This window comes from Homalodisca vitripennis, unplaced genomic scaffold, assembly GCF_021130785.1.
Source record: "Homalodisca vitripennis isolate AUS2020 unplaced genomic scaffold, UT_GWSS_2.1 ScUCBcl_1683;HRSCAF=5618, whole genome shotgun sequence".
Lineage (NCBI taxonomy): Eukaryota > Metazoa > Arthropoda > Insecta > Hemiptera > Cicadellidae > Homalodisca > Homalodisca vitripennis.
In genome coordinates, this window is record NW_025777861.1 from 55,313 (window position 1) to 74,398 (window position 19,086).

Genomic DNA, 19,086 nt, shown 5'->3' on the forward strand with positions numbered 1-19,086 from the left:
AACAGTAAAGGGTTTAAGGTAAATAAACCAGTTTTCTTGGGGTTTTTAACCGAGAGGTGACCGTCCCTTTCCCCTTTTGGGGTGCTCGGTGTAAAGTGACCGCGTCACGGATCACGTTCTCCCCGAAACACCTTGAGCCCCTCCCCGGGTCCCCGTAGAAAGGGGGCCCGAATACGCTTACACCGCCGGGGGGCGAGCCAGACCACGGATTGCGGGCTTGGGGATGCCCTGGGTGTTTTTCACGGGGCACCTTTCCCGTGACGCTTGGCGCCTCCCTTTCCCAGCCCCTTACCAAATTTTTCCCCCGACCGGTCATGTTGCTGTTTTTCATGGCGTTAGAAACAGATGAAAACGCCCGGGTTGTTGTCGGGAGTTTTTTTCAACTCTGGGTGCTCTGTGATTGGGGGTAGCGCGGCACCAATCACAGTCCCTTCTAGCCCGTGCCGGCCCGTATTAATAAATTTTGGAAATTTAAAATAAAAGGAAAATATATTTAAACGAATAAAAATTAAAGAAGTTTTGTATTTGAATGATTTATTAGGTCTAATATAAGAGTAACATTATAAAGAAAAAAAAAAAAAAAAAAAAAATTTATAAACACTAATATAAAGTGGGTATAGTCCACTGTATTAAAACTCGACAAATACGGGGATAATATACAGCGGTGATTGTGTCATCAAATAGCATTGCCGAAGAGAAACGTGAAAAACGATAGAGGTTTGGTGGCCTTTAAAAAGGCCTTTTGTGGGGCGATGTTGCGCGCGGAACAGGCGGCAGCTCAGCTCAGCTTAACCTCCGAAACCGTACAGTGTGCGGGCCCTGGCGTTTGAGCGCGTACACGACGTCCATGGCGGTGACCGTCTTCCTCTTGGCGTGCTCGGTGTATGTGACGGCGTCACGGATCACGTTCTCCAGAAACACCTTGAGCACTCCGCGGGTCTCCTCGTAGATGAGGCCCGAGATACGCTTGACACCGCCGCGGCGAGCCAGGACGACGGATTGCGGGCTTGGTGATGCCCTGGATGTTGTCACGGAGCACCTTCCTGTGACGCTTGGCGCCTCCCTTTCCCAGCCCCTTACCACCTTTGCCTCGACCGGTCATGTTGCTGTTGCAGTGGCGTTAGAAACAGATGATAAAATCGCCCGTTGTCGGTAGTTTTGTCAACTCTGGCTGCTCTGTGATTGGCCGGTAGCGCGGCGACCAATCACAGTCGTTCTCAGCTCGTGCCGGCCCGTATATAATAAATTGGATTTGAAAGGGGAAAACACTCATTTCGGCTAGACCAGCTGACGATATGGCACGTACCAAGCAGACCGCTCGTAAGTCCACCGGAGGCAAGGCGCCCAGGAAGCAGTTGGCCACCAAGGCAGCCCGTAAAGAGCGCGCCGGCCACAGGAGGCGTGAAGAAGCCTCACCGTTACAGGCCCGGCACCGTCGCCCTGCGTGAGATCAGGCGTTACCAGAAGAGCACCGAACTGCTGATCCGCAAGTTGCCGTTCCAGCGTCTCGTCCGCGAGATCGCCCAGGACTTTTAAGACCGACCTGCGTTTCCAGAGCTCCGCCGTCATGGCACATGCAGGAGGCCAGCGAGGCTTACCTGGTCGGACTCTTCGAAGACACCAACTTGTGCGCCATCCACGCCAAGCGAGTCACCATCATGCCCAAGGACAATCCAGCTGGCGCGCCCGCATCCGCGGAGAACGAGCCTAAGTGACACACAAGCGTGCGCTGCCGGTGGCTACGACAAACGGCCTTTCTAAAGGCCACCAATAACTCGTTCGTTTTCGCTTATTTTACCGCTTATAGTTGTAAAACCGATGTAAACCTGGTTGTTTCAAGTCGCTCTCGACTATATTTTCTATCGAAAATACCCAATTTATGACTTTGTGTTTGTCATAAATATTTTATTCCAGGAATTTTACAATTCCTTTTTTTTTTTTCTTTTTAAACATAGTCCGATTTTCACTGAAAAAATTTTATAATTTTCTGTTTATTTATTTATTTTATTTTTATTTTTCAAAACCAACATTTAGTTTACAATAATAATACGTCAATTGCAATCCGATCGAAAACCATAGTTTCGGTCATGTTTTATACACATGACTTCTAATTAACCAAGAACCGCGTTGAACTCTGATTAAACATAACTTCTAATTTTTCGCTTATTTTACCGCTTTTAGTTGTGTAAACATTGGAATTCTGTTATTATATTGAAATTACATAATTACAGAGTTGTCTGTTAACAAGTGTAAAATCTGCTCCGTCTAGCGAACCTGATTGCGATTGCTTGATTTATACCTCTAATGTGATCCAAGTCAGTTTACATTTAAGTTTACGAGTTTATTAATTTCCGTACGAAAAACACACACAAATTAGTAATGAAACACGTTTAAAACAATATAGCCTACTATTCTGAATTTAACAATATTTACAGAATTTGTCAGATCACGCGATGCTTGCCCGCTGCGCAGCGCTTCGCGCTGCTTGCTCTTTTAGAAAAAAAAATTTACTCGAGCTTGCAAACTCCAAGCCCAGATCAAGCGGCGCGCGTTTATCACTGATATTTAATTACGATCTTTGTGAATGCGGTGAAATATTAGTTTGCAAAGTTTGCTCAAAATAAAATATTGACATCACACTACAATATGGTATTATGATTTAACATAAATATTAATGTATATGACCCAATGAAAAGAAACTAAGAAATTAGTGTGTGTGTGTGTGTGTGTGTGTGTGTGTGTGTGTATATATATATATATATATATATATATAAACAAACGGTAGGTTATTTATTAACGTTGGGATATATATCTTATGAAAGGTTTATCAATAGAAGAGACTTAGGTAATATTGAATGTACATAAATATCTTTCTAAACATAACATTAACGTAAAATCGTATAACATATAGTTTTCATTTATAAATACAAAAACCAATCGTAATTAGTTATAAAAAAACCCATTAATATTGATTATAATATGTGCATGTGAGTATTTGTAATTATGAGTCAAACATTAAATAAATTTCGTCAAATACAAGACGGCAAAACAATATCACTTTTATAATACTTAAAAAAAAAAAAACAAAAAACAAAACAAAACAAGCTGTTTTTCGTAATGTATTTGTTATAATAATATCAAAAACAGGGATCGCTAATAAAACACGTTAAAACGAATGACATTTTGGGTGGCCTTTAGAAAGGCCGTTTGGATTTCCCACAGTCCGAGGGAGGAGGAGCGACTGGCCGGCCGGTTTACTTCTTCTTGGCGGCGGTCTTCTTGGGCGTTTTGGCTTTCTTCACGGCCACTTTCTTCGGTTTGGGCGACTTGGGCTTTTTGGTCGGCGGTTTGGCGACCTTCTTTGCCTTGCTGGGAGGTCTTGGGCTTGGCGGCCTTCTTGGTCGCGGCGGCGGCGGCCGGTTTCTTGGCTGCGGCTGGCTTTTTGGCCGCCTTCGGCTTCTTGTCGCCGGCTTTTCGGCTTGGCCGGTGCTTTCTTGGCGGCCTTCTTGACCGTCTCGCTAGCCGGCGGACTTTGGCTCCTTCTCCGGAGGTATTTCACCGACAGTTTGAACGAGCCGTGTGGCCCCCCCCATTGCCTTTCGGCTGGGTGAGAGCGCACGGCCGCTAAATATCGGCCGATTGAGGTACTTCCTGGAATGAAATCGAGGGCTCAGTTCTCCGGCGTCAACCTTGTAGTTGGCCGCGATGTACTTTTTGATGGCCTGCAGCGACGAACCGCCGCGCTGCTTTCAGGCTCCTTGATGGCCGCGATTCACCATGTGCTTCCAAAGACAGTTTAAGTTTTGGCGCACAAAAAGGCCTTCTTAAAGGCGGCACATTGACTTTTTCGGAGAGTCATTACTGTAAGCCCGGGAGTCTGCGTTCTGCTGCCCCCAGCGAATCACTCCACGCCCGTGGAGACCAGGACTGCGGCCTGTCAGCGGCCCACGAGTCGTACTTGAGGAGGCCACCCTGACCCTGCCCGATAAGTCAACTACAGCGAACAGCGGGATGTTCAGAGACATCGCCAAAAAAAAGGCCTTATTAAAGGTCCAATTCAGGCCAATCGGCGGATTCGGCACTGCGGCCGCATGACGTACTCCTGCTACCTTCAGAGTAGCATCCCCTCGGGGACTTCAGGAGCCAGACAGTCCAGTGGACTCCTCCGATGGCCGCTGCCATGCCTTCTACGGACGTAGCAGTTCTACAGGAATCAATCGTTTATAACCTGTCCACTGAAAGGCACATAATCCCACCTGGGACAGGGTAGATGACAGGGCCCGGTTGAATAGTCCGGAATACCCCGGGGACCGCCATGGTGGCGGTCACAAACGGCCAGGGAGCCCCTGAGCCGGTCGGAGCGTCTGACTACGCAACTCATGGGAATTGTTAGGCAGGCGACGACCGACTCAGCCCTTCCACTACATAGTGCCGTAGAAAACGGACGGGCGATGAAGATGGAGGTTGTTGAGAGAGATCGCATTCCAGCCCGTTATTCTATGTACAGTCCCGAAAGGTGGGCCAGGTGCATGCCGTCACCTTGTAGGCAGCTACTGAGTGGCGACCTGGTGGCGGGTGTACAGCCAGGACTCTTCGGCTGATGACGTAGTCGGTGGCCCACTAATTCAGGGCTCTCCAGCGATATCTCCATGGCGTAGGGGTGATATGTATTCCACACCTTCTCGCTCGCCAGCGAGAGGCTGCTGAAGGTTGTCGTTTCAAGGGTCTGCCTTCCACCAAACCATCTGACGTCTGTAGGAGAGCATGACGCGGAGCTCCACGAGGAGGGCTTCCAACTCGCGGATTGCCAAGCTAACTAGAAGTCCAGGAGGGGAAGCCCACCAGCCTCTGGCACTGAATAATCTACCTCCGGAACAGCGATAGGGACGGCAGGCCCGTCACTTCCGAAACTGTTACCAAACATCAAAGACCCTGTCTCTAATGGAGGCTGGGAGGTGAGAAAATTCACACAAGGGCCCCGGCGGAGCCCGATCTTCTAGTTGGCCAAGGTGGCAGGAGTTCGGCGACGGCTCCAGACCACTTGCCACCGGCGAGCTCGCGATCTGCGTGCGCTGAGGGATGCACACCCATCCAGCGTCTGCCCAAAGGTGGCGATCTGCTCAGCGAAGTGCTTGCAAACTGCGCGCGAGAGGGCCCGACTCGACGGCAACTTCAAGGGATGGACCAAGTACAGGCAGGAGCGCCAGATCATCCATACGCAGCCGTCAGCATTAGGCTGGGTACTAGGAAGCCAACCACCAGCCCCGGCGAAAGACGCAGCCGCCATATTAGGCCACGAGGATCCCTCCCCCACCGCCTCAGATCGCTGAAGCACGCCAGCCCTGACTCCTCCACTGACAAGCCAGGACGAGGATGTAGTCGGGCTTTGTCAGAACAACGTCAGTTCGCCGCCGCCAGCCGACTTCATCAGGTTAACCCCCAAAATATTAAATACCGTGGAATGTGTTACTGCTCACCGGCGAGGGCCAAGGATTCGATAGCCCCCCCACACAAGATGCCCGACAACCAGAGAGGCCCAAGTGTCAGCCGACCACAGCCCCGAGCCGCAGACCAGGCGACTCCTAGACTCCGCCTGGAAAGTTGCCGAAGCCTGCTCAGGCCTACCAACTTTTAGGCCACCGACTTCTCAGGCCACCACTTCAGGCCACCATCGCTCAGACCAACATTCTAACAGGGCCAACCACTGCCACGCACCCGCCCCTGCCCCGCAACCCACCCGGGGTTACGAATCGACCCACGGCAACACAGCCCGCCGCCCACCTGCACCAAGGTAACTCCAGGAGGATATCTCGAGATCCTCACCAGATCTGACGCCCATGGTCCACATGATGGGCCGACTCTGGAAAGCTCTGGAAGTGACCTCCCTCCATGGGTAAGTCCGGTTAGTCAGCTGGAATGCAACGGGCCTAGCGGGCAAGAAAAGCTGGAGCTCAGCAGTACTTCTAACTGACATGGACGTGGAACGTCGCCGCTTGATCCAGGAGGACCACTTCAGACAAGCCAGGACCGCTTCGGTATCCCGAATTATTTCCAGTGTACCGCACTGACAGGCTGCAGCAGAAAGGGGGGGGGGGTCGCAGAACATTCTGACCCAGCGGGAGGCACGGCTAGGGTCCTGGTACAGTCGCCGACTGCCTTCACCGCTGAACATGCCCTACTGTTCCCACGCCGGGGATCGCAAGGTTACTCGAGTAATGCCATTCCATTGCTACGGAGCCGATACTCGAGTGATAGCTCGAACTACATACCCAACCTCAGGATGTTGCTGCAGGCCAAACACCTGGACAGTCGCGGCTGTGCGGAGCCTGGAGGTTCCTGACACTTGTGGCAGGGAGACATGAACGCTACAACGGCACAGGCACCTGGGGATGCCGAGTCACACCGAACGCTGTCGGAAGTGGGGGGCCTGCAAGACGGTTCCTGCGAGGGGTTCGCCAACACATACGAACTACTAGCTCCTGGTGATCCTTACGCGGCACTTACCACCACGAGCACTCAACACGAACCTCGACATCCTTGACGTTGGTCTAGATGGATCCACTTCACATGGACTTACGAGGTATTTGCCGTGTCGACCTCTCGTCGGACCACGTGCCAGGTAATATTCGACCTGGCCAGAGACGGAGCGCTCGCCTACCTCCCCGGCCCTTCCCACCAAAGTCAACTGGCACATAGTACGAGCCAATTACCTCGCTGACAGACCCCGGCCTCCACCACCCCTGCCGAATCACCAGACCAGCTATGTTACCAACAAGTGATAGTCACTTGACTAACTATCTCCAGGAAGCAGTGACAGCGGTCTCCTCGTTCCCCTCTCTCACGGAAGAGAACTTACATCGCCACTTCCAGAGCACCTGAGAGAGGAGATAAGACTTCGTCGTAGAATGCCGTCGGTGATGTTTGCGCAGCGGAAACACGATGTCCCCACGCTCAAGCGTGACTTCAACGGCCAGGCCAGGAGGTGCACTCGTCTTCCTGGCAGAAAAACACCGGAGCGGCCGCGTGGGACACGACGTCGTGGAGCTCCAAGCTGGACGTGCTCGGTGTCGCGGATCTGGAAGGTATCACAAGCTCTCCGAGGGGAGAAGAAGCGATAAATAAAACCACTCCACGGGGTCTCAACGTGGAATTGTCTACTCCCGCGGCGAGCAAAGCCCGGACGGCCTTCGCCGACAACCATGGAAGATCAGTTCTCACCGCAACCCTGTGACGGTCTACGACCTGGACACCTGCGAGACGGTCAACTACCACTTCCTTTGGACGACTACACACCAGAAGTCATGACGACCCACTGCCCCCCGTGACACAACTTCGAGGTACTGAGAGATCTTCGCCGCCGTTGTTCCGCCCGAAGAAAGAAGGGCTCCGGGCCCGGAACTCCTTGGCCGAACTCCTGCACTCACAGAAACTGCCGGCTTGAGTCGTGCCGTTCGTTCACGATCAACCTGCATCAATAAGACCTCCTGCCTTCGACTGGCCGCACCTTTCCCGACCACCTGGAAGGATTTGCACAAGGGTGATTATGATACCCAAGCCTGGCAAGGTGATCGCTTCGTCCCTGAGTATTACCACAGGCCCAGTTTTCTCTGCTGCCTGTGCTCTCCAAATACGAGAGGTAAGGAATGGGAGCTCAAAAACTAATCTTGACGTCCTGGGCTCCAGCATACGCTGATACATCCTGCGGAAGCGGATCATCTTGGCGATGGTTTCCTGGGACTTACTTCGCCTCTAAGTGCCGTAGGGGATCGCCGACACATTTGGATTGTAGGAGTGAGGAACATTTCGCATCACTCCTTCAACGTCCGCAGAGTGGGCTCAAACCTCCGTCACCAGCACGGCGGAGAAACTGAAGAAGCGACCACATCCACTCTCGGTCCCTGATAGATGTCAGCAAGGCCTTCGACAGTGTCGCTGGCAGCGAGGGCTACTCTACAAACTACTGAACTCCTTCTCACTGCCGGCCAGAGGCTGTACAGAAGCTGATCCGTCAGCTACCTCTCCACGCATCGACGTTTCTCCGTCAGCGTCTTGGCCAACTCCAAGTCAAACTTCACGACCGATCTCCTCCAGGAGTGTGCCAGCCAGGGATAAGCCTGCTCGGCCGTTCCCTACGTTTTTTTACAGCTGTGTACGGAGACAAAACCGACTTATCTACGGTAGCTCCGACGAGGTCCAGTTGTCCGGCTTACGGCCGACGATCCGCCACTCCTCCGGCCACGGCTCCATCAAACCACTGAGGAGCTGGCTCGGGTGCTATATGCAGCGGCAGCTGAATCTACTGGAAGCCTCTGGCAGAGGAATGGAGAATAAAAGTCAACGCTGACAAGTGCTGAAGCCATCACACTTTCACGAGAAGTGCCGAGGGCAATGCGGAGCGCCAGACATATGTCCCTCAACGTGGACAACACTGCCCTTGGAGGACAACTGTAAAGTAAACGTACCTGGGGGGGGTACTCCCTGGACCAAAACGTCTTCTCACTGACTCCGCCACGTCATTAGTAGTGTTGACACCCTAGGACGCAGGGAAGGGCTTTGACCGAGCATCGACGCCGCTCTGCTCTACTCAAGAAGCTTCCCAGTCAAGGATTCAAAAGGTCCTGCTCTACACCAGCTGCCCGACAACCTGAGTGCGAGCCGGTGATTACTACGCGAGCTACCTGCAGTGGTACCACCTCACCTGTAAGACTGCAAGAAGACAGCTGCTCAGGCTGTCCACGGAGTACCACTGTTCTTCAGGCCAGATGCCACCCGAGTCCGCCCCTGGTTCATACAGGAACCCACCCGTGGTCAGAGCATCGTCAAAACATCTCTACGATCAGGACCTTTGTGGTTGGCCTGACTTAATTCCTTCGAAGAAGCTTGCAGGAATCTCGCCTGGAGCCAATTCGACCAACTACAGGGCCCTCATGGCAAAAGCTCCCCGTCTACGTCCCCCATTGGGATGACTGAAGCTCCGGACTAGGCAGCTGGACCACTCTCTACTGACTGGACTGGGACTGACAGGTAGCACTAGCTACCAGGGCACTGGAGCCCGCAACCTTACATAAGGCAAGTCGCCCATAATCCAGGCAGACGCCTTAAAGCAGAATTGGGGTATCACCCAACCCCACACGAGGCTGCAGCAGAACATGCCTGCCTGCCTGCAGCGGCGGAAAAACATATCTCATTTAGCGAGGGTACAATCGCTTACGACTATGGCACGTACCAAGCAGACCGCTCGCTAAGTCCACGGAGGGCAAGGCGGCCCAGGATGCAGTTGGCCACTCAAGGCTGCCCGCTTCATAAGAGCGCGAACTCGGCCACCAGGAGGCGTTGAAGAATCAGAAGCCTCAAACACGTTACAGGCCGGCACCGTTCGCTACACTGCAGTGAGATCATGGCGTTTACCAGAAGAGTCACCGAACTGCTGATCCGCAAGTTGCCCGTTTCCAGCGTCTCGTCCGCGAGGATCGCCAGGACTTTACCAGACACGACACTGCGTTTCCAGAGCATCCGCCGGTCTAGCTGGATCAACTGCATGGAGGCCAGCGAGGCTACCAGGACGGACCTCTTTGGATAGACACTGCAGACTTGACGTGCGCGGCATCCACGCCAAGTGAGTCACCAAAGTCAACTCGGCAACCAAGTACATCCTAGCTGCGCCGCCGCATCGCGCTGAGAACGGCCTATACAGTGACAGCGACAAGCGTGCGCTAGCCAGTGGAACTACGACCAACCACGGGCACTTTCTGAGAACAGGCCACATTAGGACTTCGTTCGTTTTCGCTTATTTTACCAGCTTATAGTTGTTAACATCCGATGTAAACCTCGAGTTGTTTTCAACGGTCGCTCTCGAGGCTATATTTTCTATCGAACACCGATACCCAATTTATGACTTTCGTGCTTGTCCATAAATATTTTATTCAGGAAGGTTTTTCAATCCTTTTACTTTTTAAACGAGTAAGTCCGATTTCATAAGAACCACTCCATTTTATAAATTTTCTGTTTATTTTTATTATTGTCTATTTTTATTTTTCAAAGCCAACATTTAGTTTACACATGGAATATTACGTCAATTGCAATCCCGATCGAAGAAAACCATAGTTTCGAGTCATGGGTTTTATACAACATGACTTCTAATTACACCAAGAAGACCGCGTGAACTCTGATTAACATAACTCGTAATTTTACGGCTTATTTTACGCTTTTAGTTGTGTAAACACTCCTGGAATTCTGTTATTATATGAAATCCTACTTTTAAATTACTATAGTTGTCTGTTACAAGTGTAAATCTGCATCCGTCTATCGAACTCCTGGATTGCGAATTGCTTGCATTTATACCTCGACCATCTGGATCCAGGATTCAGTTTACATTTAATTTTACGAGTTTATTAATTTCCGTACGAAAAAAACCCACAAATTAGTAATGAAAACACGTTTTAAAACAATATTGAGCCTCTTTTTAGGAAAACTATTCTGGAATTTAAACAAAATTTTCAAGAACGGTGGTCAGATAACGCGCTGCTTGCCAACGCTGCGGCCCAAGCGCCTTCGCGCTGCTTGCTCTTTTAGATAGAAGCAAAATTTACATCGAGTCCTTGCCAAAACTCCAAGGCCTTCAGATCAGAGCGGCGAGCGTTTAATCTACTGATATTTAATTACTGATCATTGTGAATGCGGTGAAATATTAGTTTGCAAGTTTTGCTCAAAATAAAATATTGACATCGGACACTACCACGTCCATGGTATTATGCCAACTAACATAAATATTAATGTACTATGACCAATGAATAGAACTAAGAAAATCTAGTGCTCGTGTGTGGTGGTTGTGGTGTGTGTGTGTGTGTGTGTCGCTATATATATGATATATATATATAAACAAACTCGTAGGTTATTTATTATCGTAGGGTTATGATCTTACTGGAAAGGTATCAATAGAAGAGACTTAGGTAAGTCAATTGACAAGTGTGACATAAAATAGCTTTCTACAGACATAACATTAGCGTAAAATCTGTTATAACATATAGGGGTTTTCATTTGGATAAATGTACAAAAAACCAATCGTAATTGTTATAAAAACTATTTACCATATTGCATTTATAATTTCGTGCATGTCGAGTATTAGTAATTATGAGCTTCAAACATTAAGACATAAATTTCGTCAAATACAACGGACGGCAAACAATATCCATTTTTAATACTAAAAAAAAAACAAAAAAAAAACATAAACAATAACAAGCTGCTCGTAAGCTGTATTTCGTTATAATAAATATCAAAAACAGGGATCGGCTAAATAAAACACGTTAAAACGAATGAACCTTTGTGGGATGGCCTTAGAAGAAGGCGTTGGAGTTCCTCACTGTCGAGGAGGAGAGCGACTGCCGGCGGTTTTCTTCTTTCTTGGACGGCGGTCTTCACTTGGGGATTAATACTTTGGCTTTCTTTTCACGGCCGACTTTACTCGGTTAATGGTGCAGACCTTGGGCTTTTTGGTCGGCGGTGGATGCCTTCAGTTGCCTTGCTGGGAAGTCTCTGGGCTTGGCGAGACCTTCTATGGTCGCGGGGCGCGCGAGCGGCCGGTTTCTTGGGCGGCGGCGTGGGCTTTTTTGGCCGCCTTTCGGTTTCTTGTCCAGCAGGCTGGCTTTCGGCTTGGCCAGGACTTTTCTTGGCGGCCTTTCCTGTCCGTCTCGTCATGGCACGGCAGGACTTGGCTCCTTACCTCGGAGGAATTTCACCGACAGTTTGAAGTACGAGCCGCGTGGCATCCCCTTTGCCCTTTCGGGCTGGTGGCTACGAGAGCGCCGGGGACGCTACGGCCGACTCTGAGGTACTTCCTGATCGAAAGGGCCAGCTCTCGGCGTCAACCTTGTAAGTCTGGCCGCGATGCTTGTACTTTTTTGATGGCCTTGCAGCGACGAACCGCCGCGCTCTTTCAGGCTCTTGATGGCCGCCGTTCACCATGTCCGACGTCGGTGGGTGAGCCGGCTTGACGCGGGGCTTCTTGCTGGCGGCCGCGGCCTTCGCCTTCTTCGGTGTGGGAGCGGCTGGTGCCGGTGCCGTTGTAGCGGAGTCTGCCATTCTGTATGTCGGGAATATCAGATGGCTCCGCCGCCAGCCGCGGACTCGGCTCGCGGCCTGAGTACGTACCGTACAGAGGTCGCCGAGCCGGGCGTCCCATCGCCACGCCAGTCTGCCGGATTTTAGTCGTTTCTCGACACTAAAAACCTCTCGTAAACAGTACGTAAGGTCCTGATTAAACGTAAAAATCCGATTTTTCCGATGGCCGAGACGTCTTACCAACGATAAGCGAGTAGAAACGCCGTTTTAAAACGAATTTTAACGTCACCAGACAGTATTTAGTGGAGGTCGAACCCCGTCTTGTACGCGTTACACAGCCAAAAAAAACTGTCTATAAAAACTATAAACGCGGTCTAATATCGGATTTCACTCGTTTATATTGTACATGAACGTGTCCGGAGGGCTACAATTAGGAGCGGAGCACAGGATCTAACCGACACGACGGTGAAACGCGATAAAGTGAGGCCCTGTTGACACAAGTACCGTGACGGTGTGTACTCTACATACCGGTCAGAGAAATGGGCCCGTCAAGTCTGTACGGCTAATACGTACTAAAGGATTGTTTTAATATATAAATCCGAGTGGGAATATAGTGTTTAAGTAAAAAAAAAAAAAATATATATATATATGTCCAATTTACACGCAGTGAGTGTTTCGATACGCCTAGTTTTTTATAACGCTTAGCTGTGCAAGATATCACAACATGCCGTAATGATAAACACGTGAGTTACGATTATTGTCTATAAAGAATTTTTTTTTTTCTAGATAGGAGTGAAATTAAATATTATTTTCACTATCAAGATTAAAATATTATCAACGACTATTAACGATCGAGCTTGATTGAAAGCCGTCAGAGAATTTATTAGTGCACTAATCTATTTACTTACATCGATATACAAGTGATATAACTAAACAATATTCGTCGTAAAAAAAAAGCGTAAACAAAAAACTAGTGATGATTTAGGTAAATAAACTTCAGTTTTACTTGATGGCATCACGACCGAAGGTATATGCTCGACCGTTGAACTAAACAATAAGAATATAGTAGACTAATAATAATAGCTAATTAACTCAGCCAATTTCATAAAAATTGTAGAATTTGTTGATATATATAAGTATTTCTAGTATTTCGGTAAATAAGTGAGAAAAAAAAAAAAAAAAACGCGTCAATATTGAAGATATTCGTTGTTAAATACTGTTTGAAGCGTAACATCTATGTACAGTGCGAAAGTTATAATTGTATTCAGTTTCAACCAGTGCTCGTATGTACGATGTATATACGCTGGGCGTGAATCCTATTGAACATCGTTTATTGTAATTATTATTTAAAACCACTACATTAATTCGGGAAAACAGTGTGTTTTTCTCTTATACGTTTATTCTTATTACGATTTAAATTATTCACGTTGCAATTTCGTTTCAATTACTTTAAATTTCAAACAATACGGAAATATTTGTATGTACTGAATGAACATACTTTTCCAACTATGTTTCAGATTGAATCTAAATAGTATAATAAAAAAAAAGGATTAAAATAAAATTAATATTAAAAGTGTTTACACTGAATAATAAAACAATGTGGATTGGCTTGAGATACGATACTTGTACATGTGGCAGTTACGTCACTTGATAATGTTAAAATAATTTATTGTCTCTATTTGAATAGAACATTACAAGAAGGGCAGTATAGAGTAATCGGAGTAACTATTCAAAATGAAGCTCTCTTCTATTGCTAATACCGGGCGATATCCATAGAGGTCACAATAGCAGTACTAGCTGTAAATCACCAAACATTGGTTAACACATATTATGATAATACGAAACTATAAACATAATGTATAGATCGGATTTAGAACACATACTCGGTTATGAATATACTCGATTTCGTCTGTAGTACGATTGTCAACACGTTTATTTTATTTACTCTGAACGATTTCATCAGGTTAATCACTACGTTCCAAAATTATTTAAATAATTGGCCGGAATGTGTACTGAATATATCGGTATTAGTCTGTATTTTCAAATAATTCTTCAACTCATTATCAATACTCGACGTGAATTAAGTAAATAAGTTTCATTTCGAACAAGGATCGTCCGATTAAAACGGTCAAAATTCATTGTCAATTGAAACGCGGGAAATCCTCAAACTCTGGTTGGTCACTTTTAACCGACGAATCACGAGTTTGGCCACCTCCTACCTATATAAGCGTGTGTTAACAGTTCACCGTATATATTCTATCTCCACGCACATGCGCAATGAAGAAATCGCCAAGAATCGACCAATAGGAATACAGAATATGATTTATCGGTAGTGATAAACGCGGACCGCTTGGTCTTGTCTGGGCTTGGAGTTTGCAAGCTCGAGTAAATTTTTTTTCTAAAAGAGCAAGCAGCGCGAAGCGCTGCGCAGCGGGCAAGCATCGCGTGATCTGAGTTTTTTTAATTGGCAAGCTAGGTTCTGTTGTGCCTAAGGAAATAGAGAATATATAATGAATAATCTTGTATGTTGTATATTGATAACGAGCGATAGTTACTTGGTTAAATAACATAAGGTTATGATATGGCCTTAAAAAGTGAAATAAACTAAAGATTTGTAAACAAATGAAAATTTAAGAAATTTCTTTTATTAGGAACATAAGAGTAACAAAAAACAATTGAAAACCTAGTATGACAAGTATCAATACTAAATAAAATTGAGAACAAACAGCGGTAGACAAATTGGCATTGTCTACGCCGAAGAGAAACATAAAAACGATAGAGCTTATTAGGAATAACAATGAATAATCTTGTAAATCGTATACTATATTGATAATGATACTGTCGACAGTCGTCAGGTAAGTGAAACGGCAGATAAGAGTGATAGTGAATGGCTTTAAAATAAATACGGTTTTGATCTGGCCTTAAAAAGTGTAAAAAAAAAAAAGAAAAGATTTTTAAACAAATAAAAATTAAAGAAATTTTGTATTTGAATGATTGGTAGGTCTAATATAAGAGTGACATAAAGAAAAAAAAAAAAAAAAAAAAAAAAAAAAATTTATAACACTAATATAAAATGGTATAGTCACTTGTAAAACTCGACAAATACGGATAATATACAGCGGTGATTTGTCATCAATGGCATTGCCGAAGAGAAACGTGAAAAACGAGATATGTTTGGTGGCCTTTAAAAAGGCCTTTTGTGGGGCGATGTCGCGCGCGGAACAGGCGGCAGCTCAGCTCAGCTTAACCTCCGAAACCGTACAGTGTGCGGCCCTGGCGTTTGAGCGCGTACACGACGTCCATGGCGGTGACCGTCTTCCTCTTGGCGTGCTCGGTGTATGTGACGGCGTCACGGATCACGTTCTCCAGAAACACCTTGAGCACTCCGCGGGTCTCCTCGTAGATGAGGCCCGAGATACGCTTGACACCGCCGCGGCGAGCCAGACGACGGATTGCGGGCTTGGTGATGCCCTGGATGTTGTCACGGAGCACCTTCCTGTGACGCTTGGCGCCTCCCTTTCCCAGCCCCTTACCACCTTTGCCTCGACCGGTCATGTTGCTGTTGCAGTGGCGTTAGTCAAACAGATGATAAAATCGCCCGTTGTCGGTAGTTTTGTCAACTCTGGCTGCTCTGTGATTGGCCGATAACGCGGCGACCAATCACAGTCGTTCTGAGCTCGTGCCGGCCCGTATATAGTCAATATTTTCCGCAAGGGGAAAACATATCTCATTTAGCGAGACAAGCTTACGCTATGGCACGTACCAAGCAGACCGCTCGTAAGTCCACCGGAGGCAAGGCGCCCAGGAAGCAGTTGGCCACCAAGGCAGCCCGTAAGAGCGCGCCGGCCACAGGAGGCGTGAAGAAGCCTCACCGTTACAGGCCCGGCACCGTCGCCCTGCGTGAGATCAGGCGTTACCAGAAGAGCACCGAACTGCTGATCCGCAAGTTGCCGTTCCAGCGTCTCGTCCGCGAGATCGCCCAGGACTTTAAGACCGACCTGCGTTTCCAGAGCTCCGCCGTCATGGCACTGCAGGAGGCCAGCGAGGCTTACCTGGTCGGACTCTTCGAAGACACCAACTTGTGCGCCATCCACGCCAAGCGAGTCACCATCATGCCCAAGGACATCCAGCTGGCGCGCCGCATCCGCGGAGAACGAGCCTAAGTGACACACAAGCGTGCGCTGCCGGTGGCTACGACAAACGGCCTTTCTAAAGGCCACCAATAACTCGTTCGTTTTCGCTTATTTTACCGCTTATAGTTGTAAAACCGATGTAAACCTGGTTGTTTCAAGTCGCTCTCGACTATATTTTCTATTGAAAATACCCAATTTATGACTTTGTGTTTGTCATAAATATTTTATTCCAGGAATTTTACAATTCCTTTTTTTTTTCTTTTTAAACATAGTCCGATTTCACTGTAAAATTGTATAATTTTCTGTTTATTTTATTTTATTTTTTTTTTTCAAACATACATTGAGTTTACAATAAAAATACGTCAATTGCAATTCGATCGAAAACCATAGTTTCGGTCATGTTTTATACACATGACTTCTAATTAACCAAGAACCGCGTTGAACTCTGATTAAACATAACTTCTAATTTTCGCTTATTTTACCGCTTTTAGTTGTGTAAACATTGGAATTCTGTTATTATATTGAAATTACATAATTACAGAGTTGTCTGTTAACAAGTGTAAATCTGCTCCGTCTAGCGAACCTGATTGCGATTGCTTGATTTATACCTCTAATGTGATCCAAGTCAGTTTACATTTAAGTTTACGAGTTTATTAATTTCCGTACGAAAAAACACACACAAATTAGTAATGAAACACGTTTAAAACAATATAGCCTACTATTCTGAATTTAACAATATTTACAGAATTTGTCAGATCACGCGATGCTTGCCCGCTGCGCAGCGCTTCGCGCTGCTTGCTCTTTTAGAAAAAAAATTTACTCGAGCTTGCAAACTCCAAGCCCAGATCAAGCGGCGCGCGTTTATCACTGATATTTAATTACGATCTTTGTGAATGCGGTGAAATATTAGTTTGCAAGTTTGCTCAAAATAAAATATTGACATCACACTACAATATGGTATTATGATTTAACATAAATATTAATGTATATGACCCAATGAAAAGAACTAAGAAATTAGTGTGTGTGTGTGTGTGTGTGTGTGTATATATATATATATATATATATATATAAACAAACGGTAGGTTATTTATTAACGTTGGGATATATATCTTATGAAAGGTTTATCAATAGAAGAGACTTAGGTAATATTGAATGTACATAAATATCTTTCTAAACATAACATTAACGTAAAATCGTATAACATATAGTTTTCATTTATAAATACAAAAACCAATCGTAATTAGTTATAAATTAATATTGATAATATTAAAACCCATTAATATTGATTATAATATGTGCATGTGAGTATTTGTAATTATGAGTCAAACATTAAATAAATTTCGTCAAATACAAGACGGCAAACAATATCACTTTTATAATACTTAAAAAAAAAAAAAAAAAAAAAAACAAACAAAACAAGCTGTTTCGTAATGTATTTGTTATAATAATATCAAAAACAGGGATCGCTAATAAAACACGTTAAAACGAATGACATTTTGGGTGGCCTTTAGAAAGGCCGTTTGGATTTCCCACAGTCGAGGGAGGAGAGCGACTGGCCGGCCGGTTTACTTCTTCTTGGCGGCGGTCTTCTTGGGCGTTTTGGCTTTCTTCACGGCCACTTTCTTCGGTTTGGGCGACTTGGGCTTTTTCGTCGGCGGTTTGGCGACCTTCTTTGCCTTGCTGGGAGTCTTGGGCTTGGCGGCCTTCTTGGTCGCGGCGGCGGCGGCCGGTTTCTTGGCTGCGGCTGGCTTTTTGGCCGCCTTCGGCTTCTTATCGCCGGCTTTCGGCTTGGCCGGTGCTTTCTTGGCGGCCTTCTTGACCGTCTCGCTGCCGGCGGACTTGGCTCCTTCTCCGGAGGATTTCACCGACAGTTTGAACGAGCCGGTGGCGCCCTTGCCTTTCGGCTGGGTGAGAGCGCCGGACGCTACGGCCGACTTGAGGGTACTTCCTGATGAAAGGGGCCAGCTTCTCGGCGTCAACCTTGTAGTTGGCCGCGATGTACTTTTTGATGGCCTGCAGCGACGAACCGCCGCGCTCTTTCAGGCTCTTGATGGCCGCGTTCACCATGTCCGACGTCGGTGGGTGAGCCGGCTTGACGCGGGGCTTCTTGCTGGCGGCCGCGGCCTTCGCCTTCTTCGGTGTGGGAGCGGCTGGTGCCGGTGCCGTTGTAGCGGAGTCTGCCATTCTGTATGTCGGGAATATCAGATGGCTCCGCCGCCAGCCGCGACTCGGCTCGCGGCCTGAGTACGTACCGTACAGAGGTCGCCGAGCCGGGCCGTCCCATCGCCACGCCAGTCTGCCGGATTTTAGTCGTTTCTACTCGACACTAAAACCTCTCGTAAACAGTACGTAAGGTCCTGATTAAACGTAAAAATCCGTTTTTCCGATGGCCGAGACGTCCTTACCAACGATTAAGCGGAGTAGAAACGCCGTTTTTAAAACGAATTTTAACGTCACCAGACAGTATTTAGTGGAGGTTCGTCGAACCCCGTCTGTACGCGTTACACAGCAAAAAAACTGTCTATAAAAACTATTAAACGCGGTCTAATATCGGATTTCACTCGTTTATATTGTACAACTGAAACGTGTCCGGAGGGCTACAATGAGGAGCGGAGCACAGGATCTAACCGACACGACGGTGAAACGCGATAAAGTGAGGCCCTGTTGACAACAAGTAACCTGTGACGGTTGTTGATACCTCTAACATACCCGGTTCAGAGAAAATGGGCCCGTCAAAAGTCTGTTACGGCGTTTATAATACGTTTTTTTTAGTTTTTTTTTACTAAAGGGATTGTTTTTCAATCTATTAAATGCCGAGTGGGAGATATAGATGTTTAAGTAAAAGGAAAAGAAAAAACAAAAATTATGTCCAAATTTTTCCCCGCAGTTTTGGATG

General features: G+C 47.0%; 2 protein-coding genes across 2 annotated transcripts; both read right to left on the reverse strand.

Moving 5' to 3' along the window:
* Positions 1 to 15,264: 15,264 nt before the first annotated feature.
* LOC124371630 (histone H4) lies at positions 15,265 to 15,660 on the reverse strand. The gene has a single exon (XM_046829979.1). The coding sequence runs from the start codon at positions 15,610 to 15,612 to the stop codon at positions 15,301 to 15,303; it is 312 nt and encodes a 103-aa protein (XP_046685935.1). The 5' UTR covers positions 15,613 to 15,660; the 3' UTR covers positions 15,265 to 15,300.
* A 2,029-nt stretch (positions 15,661 to 17,689) lies between these two features.
* On the reverse strand, positions 17,690 to 18,413 carry LOC124371629 (histone H1-like). Its single transcript, XM_046829977.1, is given in 2 exon segments — positions 17,690 to 18,130; positions 18,132 to 18,413. Coding segments are annotated over 2 exon segments (618 nt in total). The 5' UTR covers positions 18,375 to 18,413; the 3' UTR covers positions 17,690 to 17,755.
* Between the last annotated feature and the right edge of the window lie 673 nt (positions 18,414 to 19,086).